We start from the raw sequence: 19,949 nt of genomic DNA on the forward strand, positions 1-19,949 counted from the left end.
TAAAAAAATAAAAAAGTGTTGAAAGCCTACTCTTTTAAAAATTCGATTTAAAGATGACTATAATAAAATAAAATAATTTATAAAGATTGTACAATAAAAGAGATACAGACAGATTGACGATACAAACGCTGAATTACCGCATAAGTCTTATACCCTAACTGTAATAGTATCTGAAATAAGGAATGTATGGAATTTCGCAATTTATTTTCAAAATATCTGGAAAACCAAGTTCCGCTCGGCAAATTTTTTTTTTTAACATCGTTGTTTTTTTAAAAAAAATATTTAGAATATTTTGAATATTTAGATTATATAGAATATTTAGAAAAATATTCATATAGAATATTTAGAAAAATATTTTGAATATATAGAATATTTAGAAAAATATTCATATAGAATATTTAGAAAAATATTTTGAATATATAGAATATTTAGAAAAATATTTTGAATATATAGAATATTTAGAAAAATATTCATATAGAATATTTAGAAAAATATTCATATAGAATATTTAGAAAAATATTTTGAATATATAGAATATTTAGAAAAATATTCATATAGAATATTTAGAAAAATATTTTGAATATATAGAATATTTAGAAAAATATTCATATAGAATATTTAGAAAAATATTTAGAAATTTTTTTAATATTTTGAATCACATACTGATAACATATATATACACCTTAGGACCGCGGTGGCTTGGTAGTAAGGTTTTAGCATCGGAATCGAAGGGCTTCAGGTTGATTCCCGATTCCACCGAAGAATCGTCGTGTCAGCGGGTCTGGTGCACTTTAAATCCGTCGGGGCCAAACGTCCTCCGTTGGTGGGGTGCGGAAACTTGGAGAGGAGGGGTGCCACCTCAGGTGTCGTTCGTCATCTGACCGCGGTTCAAAATTACGAGGTACGTCCTAAAAGAGTCTTGGCGTTACTTTAAAACGTAAATAAAACTAAAAAAAAAATGAATACTTTTTAATTTTACCTGCTTATGAGCTGGTCATTTAAACAAAACAAAAAAAAATCATGAATGCACTTAGTTTAACATGTTATTCGAAACTATCTGCTATATTAGAGTATTCATTTTACAGTTTAATATCATTACTTATAATTTTGAACTTACATTCAATTTTACCATGCTGATATCGGGTTCAAGATGGCGTTACATGACACTGTCAGCATGAGAGCAGATAGAAAAAAGACCCTTCAATAGTTTAATAGTCTAACAGTTTAAAAAGGCTCTAATAATAAAAAAAATGGGTTGTTTTGTGTTGTATCATGTTGAAAAATCACGTTTTTTCAGGAAAGACACCTTTATAGATAAACTTACAAAGCAAACATATTAAACATAAATACATAAGTAAAAAAAAAAAAAAAAAAGAATAAAGCAAAATTCGCCACTCGAACCGATGATCCGCAACAAATGCTTCATGTTGTTCTGACCACCATGCTACACAGTTCAAACAGGGATGTGAAAGTTGAATATAGTCATCTTTGATTTAATTTTTATTCATTTTTAACTCATCTTTGCATCAGAATTTTGAATTTTTGAATAATTTCGCATCTTTTTTATTCCCTGCAGTGTATTTCAACGTTGTCACAGGATGCTACATATATTATGAAGTCTTATTCATTGTTATTTTTGATAGATAAATTTAACATAACATTTTTGCAAATTATTATAGATATTAATAAACAGACCAAGAATTTTAAATCTTTTATGTGTGTTTACAAAGTATTTATTTCAGTATTCAGACTTTTCATATAATGAATTAGGGCAATATATATTATATATATATACAACATTTTCATTATTACTGATATATATGGTCTTTTTCGATGGATTAAAACGTTTGCACACATTTTATATTTCTTTAAGGATGATATGAAATTGTTTTTGATTTGTATTTTTCTTATGTATTAAAAGTTTCTTAAATCTTTCCACCCTAAGATTTGTGCATTAAAGTTATTTAAATTATTAAAAGTAGAATGGAGAAAGTTCTCTGCGTAAGTTTAGCATAAAACTTCTGAAGTGATTTCATAAAAATTGTTTTCCAAGCTTTTTTTGGTTTTATTATTATGGTGGATTTTCTTTTCAAGGCCTGTACATGTATAACGATCATTGTTAATTGTAATGTTTAAATCATATCAATTGCAAAATATTTCATAAATTATTATTCAGATTTCATTGTAGTTTCAATATTTGCATTCCTCTATATAAAGGGTCAGGAAAAATAAAAGTCTAATTTCAAATGTACAGAAAGAAAACATGGGGGGGGGCGCAGTTTTGATGTTTTCCTTGGGTGCCCTTTTATGTAGACACACTATTGCAAAGCGTACTTTAAGCGGTGCACAATGTTAAACTGTCTCCTAGAAAAACGTTTTTCAGAATTTTGCACTTAACGATTCGGAAAATTAGAACTCTCCAAGCAGTAATGAGAAATATTGAATTTTTGCCCACTTGAAACACTAATTGGCCTTTACCTATAATAATTTTTTTATCAAAAATTATTATAGGTAGAAAAAAAACTCAATAATTCTTTTTGTGAAATATGCTTAGCATCTTATATCTTGGATATTATAATGGGGTTTTATGCAAAAGTTGGTTAAAAGGATTTTTAAATAAAAAATTTTAACTGGAAAAAATGAATTAATGATACCGTTAAAAAATTTACTTCTTACTTACTTATTAAAAAAATAAGATATCTTTTCTTAAATTTGAACTCGCCTATCTTCATGTTTTTAAATGAATGCGTATTTTCATAAAAAAAATATAATATTTTTCATAAAATATTTCATAACAAAATGTAATAAATAAATATTTTTAGCCCATTTTTAGCACTATTTTTCTCAAGTCATTTAACAAAGCATATGTTATAATGCGGTTTTTGTCGTGAAGTAATTTTTAGAAAAAAAGGGTGGAGGTTGTACTTATTATATTGAATCTGGTATTTGAATAATTTTAATATGAACTCATTCAACAAGTTTAATTTGTCATTGGATAAATTCTTTAATTGTGGATAGTAACCTAACATAGCATATATATTTACTTTTTGTCGTCTAACTCCATTTGATGATATTTTATTAGTGAAATAATAGTATCTTAATGAATGAAATCGCAAAAAAAAAACAAAAAAAAAAACAGACATTTTACAATTTATAAATCTATTTTCTATTTATATATTTTGCTTTCTATTAAATGCATATTTATTGATAACAACAAATAATAATATAATGCATAATAATATAATATAATGCATTGATTTATATTAAATGCATATCATTTGATAACAACAAAACAACTCTTCATAGCAAGCCTGTTGCAAAAGAGAGCTGCCTATGTTTTTACTAGATTGACTTTTAATATTAACCAGACAAGGAATTATCACAAAGAATTAAATTATAATAAATTATTAAATCTGGAAAATTAATTGTTGCCAAAAAAATATACGGACGAATAAAATATACCTTCTTTCCTTAAATATTCAGTAAAATTTTAATCGGGCGTTTATTCTTTTACTTGAACGCCCTCTATCTTATATAAACAATTCATTGCCTCATATCCCTAACACTTCCGCTGGTAAACGAACAAAACAGTCAAAAAATGTAATAATTTCTACAATTTTTCATCTGTCCTTATGATTTCGCAGTTGATCAACCAAAAACAATTGACAATACGCGACACCTGATTTACTATGTTGGATATTCAACCAAATGTAGTATTCTGCCAATTACAGACTGAATGGACAACAACAAAATCAGATAACCGACATTATGCAACTTAACTATTGCTCAAAAGGTTATCAAATTTGGAAAAAAAAAATCGCCTATTGAGACTGTTCATCATACAATAATTTTAAAATAGAATTACAATTATTAATATTTTTGTAATTCAAATCTTCACACCTCCCTTCCAAAACAGTGAAGATTTTTGACCAACGGAACACTTAATTTCTCATCAAGAGGAGAGTAGGGGCAAGCGGTTATCGACAGAAGGGCAATTGCTCCCCTATTGTCATCGCCCCTAACTCTGTTAAAGGTAATAGATAATTAAACATTTTTACCTAATACCTATTATTTAAAAATTATTTTAATTAAATTCCATAAAAAATACCATATTTTGAAAATTAGGTAGAGGCGAGATTTTTACTACCTAAAAAATCTTACTGGGATTAATTCACTTTGTACATCTAGGATTTTATAACAAAGGCAACATACCAAATTTCATTCATTTGTTTTACTGCTGTTTTGAGTTACAGAGTTTACATATATAAGAGTAGAGCAATTTAACTTTTGACGAATGTAATAAAACATTATATATAAATTAGCCTTGTTTTGCTAAAGATACGATACGAAATTTCATCCATCCAGCTTATCTCCTTGTTGAATTACTGTGCATAGGTATACAACTTGGAATTGTTTCTGTCCTTATGTAATAGAACACACAAACAAAAATAATTCCGACATGTATTTTTTGGTTTCAGATAGTAAATAGAGTAAATTCGTCAGGGTGAGGTTTTGTCGATTATAATACTTTCTTTTTGTATACTCTATATACGCGAAATAATTAAAATGATTTTTTTTTTTTTTTTTTTTTTTTTGTGATAGTAACTTTTGTAAGGAAAAATCCCTTACATGTTTATTCCAATAGATGACGCCACTAAAAATGCTATTTTCCAAATTATAATTGGAATCAAATAAAAACATTCTATGCATAGTTTTAAGCTTTTAATGCATAAAATTAAATCCTAAAAAGCTTATTATTTTTTTAAAAAAACTTTACTCTATATTGAGTAGATATGAATATTTTCATATTTTCTTTTTTATAATTTTCCATAATAAATAAATAAAATAATTTACTCATTTTTTCAAAAATTTAACTAAACAAATCCTTTTTTAAAAAAATTCAATTAAAAACTACTATTTCAAATAGAAAAATTTTAATTAAAATCTTCAAATCCAAAATTATTTGCATATGACATGGCATGGAAATAATTCTTAAGGAATACAACTCTATTCAAAACTGATGTAAAATAACTTGAAAATAACAGATTTACTAATGAATTGGGGAAAAAAATTAGCGAAAAATAAAAATGGTTCAACAGAAATGATTAAAAAAAGTTAAAGGATTAGCAAAATAACTTATTTATTGTTACTTAGGAAAAATAAATCTATTCAAAAAGAAAGTTGAAAATTCTTGATGTTGATTACTTTCCTGCATTCCTCACTTCCACACAGTTTCACATAACTGCCTAAATTGCTTTGGGAAAAATTTTATAGTAGAAAATTAAAAGCTTGAAAAATTTTTACAGCATAGAATTAATTTTGTGATTAATTTCAAAAAATATTATTTTATTTTCTGCTTGATAAATTGATTTATTGCAAATACCCAAAAATCTTCAATATACAGAATATTTTGTTAATTTTGTTTAGTTTAATTAGTTATATTAACGTTTTAAAGAAACACTAGGGCTATTTTGGGAAGGATCTCTTAATATTGAACCTCGGTCTGATGACGATGACGACCCTGAGTTGTCACTCTCCTCTGCTCTCCACAACACACCACACCAGCGGGAGGACATTTGGCTCGGACGGATTTAGCGTGCACCAGACACGCTTACACGACGGTTCTTCGATGGAATCGGGTCACGAGCCTGAAACCCTTCCGTTCCGAAGACGAGACCTTATCTCCGGGCCACCGCAGCCCTAGTTTAGAGTGAGAGCAACTTAGTTAAGAATTAGATTGCTATTGATATTCAGTTTATTCATTTATTTTTATATAAAATTAAAGAGTATATTTTTATTGGATATTTTTTGTTATTTTAAATATTGGGTCACATAATAATTTTAAATATCTGTTTATATTCAACATTTTTTCAACATAAATTCAATATTCTTTAACTTACTTTTGTTTACAAATTAGTCGTGACATATGAATTATATTTAAGCTATCTCTAAAAAAGGCAAATAATAACTCTACTAGCCTGAGGCAATTTCTAAATCTAAAGAAGAAGAACTGAACTAGTTCTGTAGACAGCTCTTAACATAAACAACTACTTTCTATTCTAAAGTAATACCTAAGTACATTTCCAGCATACAGAGAACATTAAAAGATGAGATATTTTGCCTGTAGTGATTAAGGACTAACTGTGGCTTGACTGCAATCAGAATGTTAATTTTATTTTGTATTAATTAGATGGAATATAAAAAAAAATTTAAAAATAAGCTCATTAATTTCTAAGTAGACTAAAATCTAGATGTAGAATGTAATATGTAGATAAAATTAATAATAAATCATTATTAATTTAAATAGTTTTTTTCATGCAAATTACTTATTATTTTCAGATATACGATAGGCCAAAGAAGATGAATAAATAAAAACAACTAAATAATGAAATTGAAATAATTTTTTAATTTTGTCATTTGGATACTGATTTTATGTATCTGATGCAATCTGTAATTTCTTAAATTACAAATATAACTTCAATAAAACAATACAATTTGTCATAATAACAATATCAATGTAGTTCCTTTTTAAATTCAGATTTTCATTAATGATTATTCGAAATTTTCTTTAAAAAATATAAACAGCATTTCAAAATGATTGTAACATATAACTACTATATTCATAAGATATTTATAACATGATGAGCAATCAAATAATTTTTTTTTTTTAACATACTGAATCTTTATAATACAATTTACTTATAAGAAGAAGAAAAAAGTATATTTCAATTATTCTCTGATTCTTTTTCAAACAACTTTTACAGAAATAAAGCCAAATGTTAAACATTACTTGATTGCATTCAAAATTGAGGCACCAATACATAAATTTGTTTACATAAAATGCAATAAATATGAAAATGTTATCAAGCATAATGAAGATGAAACATAGATGTATCAAACATTAGATGAGGTAAATAAATAATAACAAAGTTTCTAAAAGTATAATGGATGTTAAAGTAATTGTAAAGTTGGTATCAGTCATGCATTCAACAGATATTATACTTCTTTTTTCTTCCAACATTACAGATATATTTTAATTCATATCTCATTGACAGAACATTTTATATAAGAATTATGATTCAAACATGCCAATTCCAAATAATTAATTTCAGTGGATACTATTATTATCATTCACAATTCAAACAATGCTGTATTTAAATTAAAAAAAAAAATAAAATCAGTCAAAGAAGATGAGAATATTATATAACATACAACTTCAACAGTTAATCATGATTCATTTTTATTTTCGATAAAAATAAAGTTTTGATGGCTTCAAAAATTCATCAATTACTTTAATTAATCTATCTAGCAATTTTATAAATTAAAGAAAATTGAATCATTGTTGAAATATCTATTAAAATTATCTTTAATACAACTTCCTGCCATGCAATAGTAACAAAAGGATATAAATTTCTTTTAAAACATTTAACAATTCATACTTTAATGAAAAGCAAATAAGATCACATCATATTACTAAGTCAAACCTCAGTGCTGAACAATTTAGCTTTTGTATGTCAAGCATCATGCTTGACATACAAAAGCTAAATTATCATGCTTGACATACAAAAGCATTAATCATTAATGCAGTGGCATAGCATAGGTAATTGGCACCTGTAGTATACAATGTTATTTTCATCACTGATCACTATCAGTGATTTGTAAGAGTAAACTGCACCCAAGGCATGATATTAGTTTTCACCTTGCCATAATATTTATTTTTTAAAAGTGGCATTTTTCAATAATGTTTTAATTTCATGATGTTTCCAAAGACTAGCACCTGGGATATCTATGCCTCTGAATTGGTCTCTGGTTGGGTCTGATATTGAAAATACAAAATATGTAGAAAATCTACAATATTGCCTTATCAAAAAAAAAAAAAAAAAAAAAAAAAAAATGGCTCACAGGTATGAAGTAAAGTTAACGAATTTTTGTCGGAAGTGTTTAAAATTGAATTTCATGAATTGCTTATTAATATATTATCAGAATTAAGAACAATCTCTTTCATTCTTTATCTTTAACATACTTCTTTACATACTATTATCAGAATTATGGTCAATTCCTTTTCAACCTTTTTCTTTAACATATTGCATAAACTTCCTACATACAAAGGCACAAGAAGGATCATAGAAAAATTTATTCTCATAAAATGCATCTTCAATACTATTGTTTAATGTTGTGGATTCAGCAAATTTTAGTAGGAGAAAGTTCTAATGAATCTGAAACAAAATTTAATATTACTAATACAATCAATAAATTTTAAGCTTCCATTACATTATCACCTTCCCTTTAAGCTCTAAATCATATTTGAGACAGTTACAGTAAAAACTAAATCAAGATTTTATGACCACATGATTACATTATCTTCTATAATAAATATGAATGTTTCTAATAATTTTGAATAAAGAAGTTATTGTTGAACATTCATTCTCAAAATTCAATAACAAACAATAATTATTAAAAGCAGTTTTAGTTTAAAAACAACCTTCAAATACAAATATAGTAAACAAAGTCTGAATTAATACTATTTACATTCAAAGGGTGTAAAAGGCACAAAATAATGGTACTTTGGAATTATCCCGTTGACTATTATCGATAAAAGGTAGCTTCTGCGCAAATTCGAAAATCCTTTGGCACATTTTGCGAGGATTGGTGCATTTTCGCTAGCTTTGACAGGTTGACGGGATAATCCCAAAGTATCAAATGATGCTTTGAACAATTTACTATTAAAAAAAAAACAAAGAACAGAAAAATCTCACTTTACTATAATACTCCCAAATATCTACTATAAATGCAATAATTTCTTAGCATATTTAAATATAGGATTTACCAATTTATTACATCTTTAATATGATAGAACAAGGAATTTAATTCTTTTTCATATATTACATTTGCAAAATCCATAAGGAAGCTTTCTCAAGTCTAACTCCATTAAATATTTGATTTTTCTAGGATGATAACTAAAAATTAAACTTACTAAAGTATATAATTTAATAATTGTGAACTTAAATTCCCCATCTCTCAGGATAAAATTTGACACTTTTCTGCTAGTAAAACCCCAATTGCTGCAATGCTTGGATTTTGCTATTCGATTAGCACTAAACCCCAATTGTTCCAATGGTGCTATTCCATTAACACTAGCATTTATCACCAATGTGGTGATTTGAAATCTGATTGTTAATTTTATTTTAACACTGCAGGTACCACCATTTCACTAATACATTACAAGTACTATTGCTCAGTGGTCACTTGTGGTAAGTTTAATGTCAAACATACATATTTTTAACATATTTTTTAATGAAAATTGAAATCTGGAAACATAGCAAAACATATTTTCTATTCAATTTCCCTTACATTATGAGGTCTATAAAAATAGAAACTACTCATTAAATAGTAGTTTAATATTGAAAAAATATTTCAAGCATGAGAAATTATGATTTATGTCAGATTAATAGAAAGAATTAAAAATCATTAATTAATAAATTCCATAAATAAATAATGCAAAATAATACTCAAAAAATTCTGTACTCTAGAATTTTGTAATCATTATATTTAGATTTGCCCATAACAACAATTTTCAAGATTTGTCATAGCTCACCTGAAACCAGTTAAGAGAAAAATATCCAAAATTCTTTACAGGTAAAATTACTTAAAGAAAATCACAAGATTTATATAAATGCTATATTTTGTCTGAGCTGACAAAATAAAAAATAACAATAGATCACACAATAATGAAGAAATAAACCCTTTGTTAAGAATCTAGTTTTGTTGATAAATCCTCAACTGGATTTGTAGATGAATCATCTGCTGAATCAACAATTTCAGATTCTTTTTTAACCTTTTTTCTAGAATGAATACGCTCATGCTTTGCAAGACTAAACTTATCAATGAAGGCTTTATTACACTGTGAACAAACAAACGATTTAGTTTTTGTATGAAAGCGCATATGTCTTCTGAGAGTATAAGATTGAGAAAATCTTCTATTACATACTTTACAAATATAATTTTTGTCATCACAGCGAGTTGCCATGTGATTTTGGAGATAAGACTGACGACTGAAACCTCTATTACATTTCTCGCACACAAATGGTTTTTCATCCGAATGAACTGAGCGATGCCTAATAAGTTGATTTAGTTGAGTAAAAGCTTTACCACACACTTCACAGACATGTGGTTTCTCCCCTGTGTGAGTTCGAACATGAGCATCTAAAACACTTTTATATTTGAAACCCTTGTTACATATATCACATGTATATGGTTTAACACCAGTATGAGTTAAGTAATGTCTACTAAGTTTACTTTTTGTAACAAAACCTCTGCTACATACATCACAATTATAAGGCTTTTCTCCAGTATGGGTTAAGCGATGTGCAGTCAGAACACTTCTTTGTCTGAAACCTTTATCACACACTTCACAAACATAAGGTTTAAGGTCTGAATGAGTTATAAGATGCTGATTGAGGTTACATACTTGAGCGAAACTTCTGCCACATATTTCACACACATGTGGCTTTTGTTCCATATGTGTCATTCTGTGAATGACTAAAGCATGTTTGAACACGAAACTCTTGTCACAAAGTTCGCAAACATGCGGTTTATCACCGGTATGTGTCAAACGATGTCGTTGCAAATTACGATTCTGAGTAAAACTTTTATTGCATTGATCACAGGCATAGTGCTTATCATTCTTGGTAGTATGAGCCAGTCGATGTGAAAGGAAATAAGATTTTGTATGGAAGCCTTTGTGGCAAAATTCACAGGTATATGGTTTCTCCATAATGAAATTATGAATGAATACCACAAAAAAAGGTGGCAAAATACCCCAGAAGTCAAAATTAAACTATTTAATATAATTTCAAATATTTAAATATAATAACAAGGAAGACATATTTGCGTCTTCAAAACAAACTAAATTACGACGAGACAAAATTCGTCTGCTACCATAAATGCAACACAATAAACATTTTCATAAATAAACACCTTATCTGAATGTTGCCAGAAATCAGAAATTGAAAATAATGGAGTTTTAAGGCTTAATGGCAAGCGATTTGAGAAGCGCAGATTCATTCATTAATATTTTGTAAGCGACATAATTATAATTTGAAAGATTTGAAGTAGCAATAAAGATATTTATCAATTATTTAACCCTTAGGCTACCATTTTTTTCTTTTAGAAATTTTTTGAAATCTCATTGATGATAATACCCCATTCCAATTATTCCATGGAACATACGTACCCCATTGAGAGTCTAAGGTTAAATTCAAAGAATATTGAAAGGTATGGCAGGTCATAACGAAGATAAATTATTTCCATTGTATTTTGCCTGTCTCAATATATCTGACAGTTTAAATACAATAAACATAACGATTATTATTTTTTCGAAGCCCGCCAATTAAAGAATAGCTGTCAAGCGTCCATACTCTTTTAAATTCATTCGCAATGCTTTGCAATATTTCATTAAATATTTTGAAAGTAGCATGGTTAACTTTCCATTGATTCCAGAATGACGCGATGAGCAATTTAATGTACTGTTAATAAATATTTCAGATAATTTTTGTTGACAGATAATTAAAGAAAGAAACGACAACAATTATTTTATGCTGTGTAATAAACAAGATGATTATAATTTAAGTTTCAAAAAGGGATTAAAAAAAGTGCTCTTATCAAAATGACCTGAATATTCACAGAAAGTGGGGAAAAGAAAATAGTTTAAATTTTCAACAATAGATGGCGCTTTCAAAGTCATAAAATGTGCCTGGGTTTGGGGGCCAGAATATGGAAGCACCGGTAAATCAAAATTAAAAATTAATTATTTAATCAAAAATAAGCAAATTTTAATTTTTTTCGCCATTAATTTTGCCCTTAAAAATGTTTTTAAAAAAATGATTAAAATTTTTAAAAAACATTCTGCAGCAAAACGTATTGCTATCATTGAAAAAAATAAGTTTTTTGAATTTTAAATGATGTAGAAATTATTTATATGTTACAATATTTTCTGTATTTATCACGTAAAAATATCAAAATTTCAGTTAATTTTCAATTGATTAAAATTATAAGTAATTTTTTTAAAAAATGCTCCTCATATTTTTATTTTCTAAAACATATATCTGTAAGTTTTGTAGTTCTTGGTCTATAGTACCAACATACACGTACGCACGCACGCACACACATATGCATATAAATAAGAAGTAAGTAAATAAAAGAGTAAGTAATTAAACTTCATTAAATTAATCTTATTTATTAATATTAACCACCTTCGGCGACCATATTTATTATATTAATACAGTCATCTAGGCTATTTTGATGAAATGCATTGTATCAAATAAAAGACGATATTTTAAATTATGACTGCATTATCATAATAGAGTAAGCTAAATATGGTAGCAATGTGGTGAATTTAGTAGATGAAAATTGGCGAAATGGCTCTAGTTGTTGAGGTTGGAAGCCATGTCTAAGCTATATTTTGTAATATCTCCTAAAAATAAAAGAGGAAGGACATACACCATTGTTGAAATATTTAGAGATCATGAGCGTCTCATAAAAAATACAGTTTTTCGAAAGCGATGCTATAGTTGTAATTGCGAAACTCAGTCACTTTTTTCTTTTTTTTTCCATAAGTAACGTTTAATACATGAAGTTTTTTTGGTTTCTTTCAAAAATGAATAGTAGTAGAGAGCAAGAGGGCATTAATGATATACTGGATGTCAATAATTTTTATATGAAATAAGACGCAAATTCGATATAAAGGATTTTTTTATTTATTTTGACAATTATTTTAAATATGCAGAAGGTGGGCAAACAGTAAAAACATTTTTTAAGATAGTGTATCAAATTAAGTTTTTAAAACTTATTCAAATTAGAAAAAAAAGAATATAGAAAATTGAAATTAATGTAATTAAACAAGCAGTTTGTTTCAGTTTTAAGATCGTGTAAACAACAATTTTTGCAAAATATTTTTTGACTGTTAAAGAATATAATTGAAAGACGTGAAATTAAAAAAAATTTTTAGTCCTTTATGTTTTAATTATTTATCGAACTTTCAAAAATTAACATTGATTGCCCTCTCATTTTCAAGAACTTGTAAGTCAAATTTCATCGAATAAAAACTGTAGATTTGTATTTATATAGAAACGAACATTCATTTTCATTTACATGAGCACATAATTTTCGGGTTGGATTACACTGAAAATATTTCTAACAATATCTATTTATTTCTCTCATCTTTTAATAATAATTACATCAATTAACGTTTTTAAAAAAATAAGGGCACATCTTTATTTCATTGAATGATTATTTCAGAAAATAAATTATATCATTAGTATCCATCAAACCACGAATGTTTCTAAACAACAGAAAAGCGAAAAATGATCTAATGATAATAAACAAATCAGAAAAGTAAGAAAAAAATATAACGAAAGTGGTTTCTCTGACACTTTTTCGGATACATCCTAAGATGCTATTCCCTTCCCACCTCAGCATAAAATTGTGGATCTTGAGCAAGTTTGTAAACGCCACGAGTGCTCAGATTTTTATTTCCAGAGTCTCGCACATGAGAGTTGTATGCTTTTTAGTACAATAAAGAGAGCTTGTATTTATGTATTATTAGCAGCATTATGTTGAAGAATAAATAGTTACGAAACAGCCTATTATAGTACGATCTTCGCAGATTTTTTTTCTGGCACTCAATCCGTAGGATGAGGTTAATACACAAGTACCAGAAAACCGAGTTTGCATCTTGGAGCCTTTTTTTCTCACTAAATGAAGGAAAACGTGACGTTGAATTGCAATTTTATCATAAGATCACATATCAAATTTCATTTATTAAAGCCATTATGTCATTTTTGGGTTTTCGAATTTACATAAAACCATGAAAAGCAATTTACTGACAGACCAACAGACAGTTAGCGTTTGGGAAGATTGATTTAATTCAAAAGTTGTTAAGGATGATACACTTTAATTATTAAAATTGTGTACCAATTTTTATGCACCCAAGTTCTTAAGTCGTCACTTTTATAAACATGGGAACTGAGAGACCAACAGATGGTCAAATTCCTGTTGAATTTCATTCAAAATTTTATATTTAACTACAATTTTAATGATAAATTTTGGTACCAAATTTTATCCATCTTTCTCTTTTCATTTAATAATTATCATGTTCATTTGTATACGAACAGTCGGACAAATAGAATTTCTGTGACTGAATTTCTTTCAAAACTAGATAGAAATCTACAAATATGGTCTTAAGACCATAAATTAAATTTCAGTTGTTTAACTCAAAATATTTTTGAGTTATTTATTTCACAAACAGACAGGCATGATTCCAAATATGTGTTTTTGTATTTCAGAGAGATCTGAAAAGAGGAAATTCTCAAAATACCGACTTCGAAATTTTAAAGAATTACAATATTTTCTCTTTGTACTCGCATACGAGATTGTAAAAATGAAAGAATACCGATTTATCATAATGCGAAACATCGCAGTATGATAAAGTTTTAGATATGATTTGTCTGGCGTGACTGCCACAGCCGCTTACATTTGGTGCTAAAAATTCTAATATTACGCAAATTACAAGCAGAATACCAATTTAAAAAATAGTATCATGTTTGAAAACATGCAAGGGTAAAACATTGGTTATAATAAAACAGAAAAATCCAATATTTATCTTTGCTTAGTAGAGCAAGGCAATCAAATTAATTAAATTTAGTTGTTTCGTCTTACGGATGCCTTTTTGCCTTCCTGGCTATGGTTGCCATGGAAACGGCCGTATGTGCAATTTTCTAGAATTTTGATTCAGTTATTTTTTATGCTTAGTTATTCAGATTTGTAATTTGTGAAACAGTTGTAACCATGTAAATCTTTGTGTTCGTTTGTGTTTTCGGATGCATCAATAAATACCGTTCTGGGTTGAATGATATATTTGATAATTGAGAATCAGAAAATAGATTTCAGATGTTAGATTAAAACTGCAAAAACCACAAAAGAGATTGCACGCGGGGTTGCACTTCGAATTAATTGTTGAAAGCTTTGGCGCCGTAGACATCATTAGTTATTCAAAACGTTGTGTTTTTGTGATGTGATTGTGTAAAGAAAAGGCATTGCTATAAAATAATTTTGAAAAATTTAATTAAATTAAAGAAAAAACTGTACGGAAATAAAATTAATGTTACCTAACAGTTGATTTATGAAATTTTAAAATAGTGTAAAAGTGGTGCTTTCATGTTACAGTATGCTCTGAAGTTATGGAAAGAAAAACATTGAAATTTTAATTTTTAATTAAACATTTAATTAAAATTTTGTGAAAAACATTTTTTTGTGAGCATTTTTATTTTCCAAGAAAGCACACTCACCACACAATTTACAGGGGAAAAAAACAACAGACTAACCTAAAGATACAATCTTGTGAAAATCCTTTGAATTATTGAAGGGATTTCCAAAAATTGTGTCAGGTAACGCAAAACAAGATTTAAAAGAAGCTTTGGAATTTAAGATAATTTACAATTTTGGACGTCGTGCAGGCAATGACACATTCTGATTCTGTTCACTGCTGCTTAATTATAGAGAAGCGAAAGACCTATATTTCCTCACCAGTCTCCCTTTCACACAAAAATTCTTCACATTCGGTGCAACTGGTTTCTTCTCATTTTTTAAAAAAAGAATTAAAAAAAAATAGAAAAAAAGAAAGAAAGGAAAAAGAGAGAAAAAGAAAAAAAAAAAAAAAAAAACTGATTACAGGACATGAAAAGCTTCTTAATGATGAAAATTATGCAAGGAAGTAGTCTGCGATCACATGAAATAAGTGAATTTATTTATTATTTTCTACTGTTCAGTATCACATTCTAAAATCCTCCGCGTTTATGCGCATGCGTCAGGAGGAATTCATTTCATCAAAAACCGGGCGTGTGAAAAGAAGGAAGAGATGTTTACATTTAGCAATAGGATGATCTCAGATTATTGGAATGAGGTGATTTTATAACTGCTTCTCGTTCTGCATACCGGCCCTTGACAAAGTGTCAGTATCAAGAAGTTCTAATTTCGGGACCTTAAAACGAATAGTAGTCTAAATATTTTTATTGCCAAAAGTTAATTAACTTCTTGAGAAACTTTATATTTTGCTTTACAAAAGCCAGCAACAAAATAATTGTTTCAGATAGTCTTCTAGAATATCTACCTATAGTTAAACCTAATCTAATCATTCACTCTAAAGGTATTTTTCGTCATTTCTTCAGAAATTTTTTTAACATTCTCTGAAAATAGACAGATATCTAGAAATTATATAAAAGTGTAACCGGATTTATCGAATAAAAGTCACGTTATAAAATATTTCTTAAACTGATGGCTATTTTATGCTGAATTAATGAATAATCTTTCCTGATAGAAATTCAGCAGTACATTTATTCAGTCGAAACAAATTAATTTTTTTATGAACTTAGTTCGGAAAAGGAAAAAAATTTCGACATACTACCACAGGAGGATTTTTCTTTATTAGAAGTTGTAATGAATTTTACTTTATAGCATGTTTATTCAGAAGATGTTTATTAATCTTAATTTATTATTTGCTAATTACTACATTTCTTTTTTACTCTAATTTCTCTTGTACGAAGTATATAAAGGGAAATTACTGCAATCGTCGAAACACCGAACTCGAAATTTTGACAAATCTCCATGTTTCAGGTCTCCATGAGTCAAAACGCTCAATTATGGATTACGTTTAACTGTCGGTGAAAACGAAAATTCAAAAAAAGGTTTGAGCTAAACGTATGGAATTTGGTTTTGGGGTTTTAATACAAAATGTGTGGATTCCTATGAAATTTTGAACGAAATCAGTTCTCAGGAAATTTAGCTATGCGAGTACAAAGAAGCATAATAATTATAAAATGTAAAGCAACTGGATGAATTAAATTTGGTACACAGATTTACTACTTGTAGATGTATCAAATTTGGAACTATATCCATCAAATGGTTGACCGTCTGTCGGTCTGTAATTCTCTCTGAGTAAATGTGATAACTTAAAAACATAATTTAGACAAATGAAATCTGGTATATGATCTTGTTGCTGAAATTGCTGTTTATTGTCAAACTTAGTGCAATATGCACATGTGAGGCTCTGAAAATAAAAATAAGAGTACTCGTGGTTCTCATTACCTTCTATGTGTTCGATAATTTCAACCTGGGGTGGGGAGGGGAAGAGAGAAATAACCCTTATTAGGTGATAAGCGAGAAAGTTTCAGGAAGACCACTCCTTTTACTTTCGCATATCGTTGATATTTTCATTCTTCTTTCATATAATGTATTGCTAATTCTTTTAGGCTATTATATTAAAAAGCAATAAAAAAAGGAAAATTCATTATTTTTTACTTTCATTTTACATTATTTCTTTTTATTTACATTTTACGTAGTATAGAAAAAAATAATAATCGTCAAAAAAAAAAATACAAATTCAAGATTTTGACAAATCTTTACGCTTTAGACCTCTATGACTGGTGTGGTGTGGCGTGGAAAGGGGAGTGCCAGCTCAGATTTCGTCCTCGTCATCTGACGGCGGTTCAAAAGTACGAGGTCCGTCTCAAAATAGTCCTAGTGTTGCTTTACAACGGGACGTTAATATAACTAAACTAAACTAAATTAGACCTCTATGAATTCGAAAAACGCACTTTTTTTTAATGTCTGTCCGTCTGCCTGTGACAAAGATGGCTCAAAAATGTTTTGAGCTATACAGCTCAAATTATCTGAATATGATCGTCAAATTTGCAGATTTCTATCACATTTTAAGCGAAACATGTACAGAGGAAGCTCGTCTGTCCGAATATAAGTTAATATGATAATTACAAAATGAGGAGAACTAGATAGATACAATTTGGTACACAGATTTAACATCTATAATATAGACAACTAACAAATTGTGAGCCTAATCCAACTACGGGTGGACTGTCTGTCGGTCTGCGCTTTCAGAAACATGTAAACGTGTTAATTCAAAAACCCAATGACTGAAATATATCAAATTTGATATGCGATTTTGTGATTACAAGTGCAGTTTTGTGTCAAATTTTTGTTTCCCTTAGTTGAGAAAAACGTGCCTGAAGCAGAAATTCGATTTTCGGATATCATTAACGCATGCCAGGAAATTATCGCCAAATAACTCGCCAAGGATGGCACGACAGACTCAGTAAAAATGCTAAATTCAAACCAAAAGTTTATATTTCGTACCTGTTTTACACCAATGCCATGTAAAGCGTTCTCTGGTAGTTTATTAAAATGTGTGAGAAAGTTTTGGGTAGACCACTCCCTCTGGTTTAAGGAGTTATTTATCAATAGAAAGCATAAATTTCAACTCGAAATTTACTTTCGACTAGTCTTCAAACTGTAACTCGAAATTTATCATATTTTAACTCGAAATTTATTTGTAACTAGTCTTCATATAGAGAAATTCCAATTTAGCAATTTATTTTTGATCAATTCAAGGTGTCTTAAATTTCTTCTTCATATTTTACATACAGGCAGATGTAAAATTTATTAAAAATCTCACCATTCATTAAAAACGTGTGTGGGTAAATCAAAAATAAAATTCACAATAAGTGGGAACTATTACTCTTTAAGCATTTCATTCAGATTCTTGTTCTGAAAGAATTATCAAAAATCTTCTTAAATCATATCTAATTATGTTGTATCTAAGCAGGTGTCGAGCATTTGGAAATTTCAACAAATGAAGTAGAGGAGCAGAACAACTAAATAAAGTAAGAACCACCTGCTGCAATCCATTCATGCTATTATTATTCAAATATTGGATTCTGATTTCCTGTTGCTGAAATGTGATGAGTATAAGCGTCCTTCGATATTGACAAGCGATTCCAACAGGAAACGAAAATGCTTCGTTGGTACTAATAATTAAAAAGCGAGTCTAAATATTGCGCAATCGCACAGTGTGTGTTGTGTCGTCTACTGTGTGCTCTTTTGGAGGTCGGATGTGCAGAGGCGAATTCATTAAAGTGTCAAGGCTTAATTCCTCATTAGGGTTCGTTTGGTGACAAATAAGGAAGACCACACGAAAAAATTGTACAGGAAGACGCAAAAAATTTATATTATTCCATTTACTTAGGGACTGTCATCTGAAAAATTCAGTGTTGTTTCTGGAATCTTATTACTTATTAAAGAAGAAAATAAAATATTAATTATTGGAATAAGATTAAAAATTCTGTTAATGAAGTACAAAATTTTATATGAGTAGTAATGTTCCATTGCATTTATTTTAATATGATAATATTAACTAAAAAGTTAATAATTTAACGAGTGGTTATTTTTTAAATTGTAAATGTCTACTGAAAAGAGTCTTAAAAATCTTAATTTCATTTACAATAATAAATTAAATTACAATAATAAATTAAATACAATAATAAATAATAAATTAAATAAAAATTAATTTAAAATTTAATGTTTTTCTTCATAAATGTCGGTGCATATTTCGTACAAAAGTTTTTCTAAGTAATATCAATTTCGCATCTGTGCAACTTTTTGTTTAATTAATTGAGTTTTCAAAAGTAATTTGAAATACAAATAATTATCATTATTGTTGTATGAAATATATCGTTACTGTGGCAATAGAAATTCAAATTAATATAATTGTTTCAATCAATTTTTTACTTATGTACTTTTACCAATATTAACGTTATAACAAAAGAAAAAAAATTATTTCTTTGGACAATGCTGAATTTTAGATATCTATTTTATTAACAAGTTAATGTGTTTAGTTTGACATTCTTTCTGTAAAATGCACGATGAAAAAAAATCATTATTTCAACGATTCATTATCATGCAATGGCTGATGCAATCAAACCATTCAGATACAGGACAGATAAATCAAGCCTAAAACATTATCAAAAGACAATGTTTAAGCAAAGAGTAAAGAATTTCTGTCTAGACTTATTTTTGTAAAGAATATGGCAATTAATAAGTTTCTT

General features: G+C 28.0%; 1 protein-coding gene across 1 annotated transcript; it reads right to left on the bottom strand.

Moving 5' to 3' along the window:
- Nucleotides 1-7,226: 7,226 nt before the first annotated feature.
- Nucleotides 7,227-10,938, bottom strand: LOC129972165 (zinc finger protein 239-like). Its single transcript, XM_056086184.1, has one exon. It carries the CDS (start codon nt 10,772-10,774, stop codon nt 9,749-9,751), a length of 1,026 nt encoding a protein of 341 aa, XP_055942159.1. The 5' UTR covers nt 10,775-10,938; the 3' UTR covers nt 7,227-9,748.
- Between the last annotated feature and the right edge of the window lie 9,011 nt (nt 10,939-19,949).

This window comes from Argiope bruennichi, chromosome 6 (assembly GCF_947563725.1).
Source record: "Argiope bruennichi chromosome 6, qqArgBrue1.1, whole genome shotgun sequence".
Lineage (NCBI taxonomy): Eukaryota > Metazoa > Arthropoda > Arachnida > Araneae > Araneidae > Argiope > Argiope bruennichi.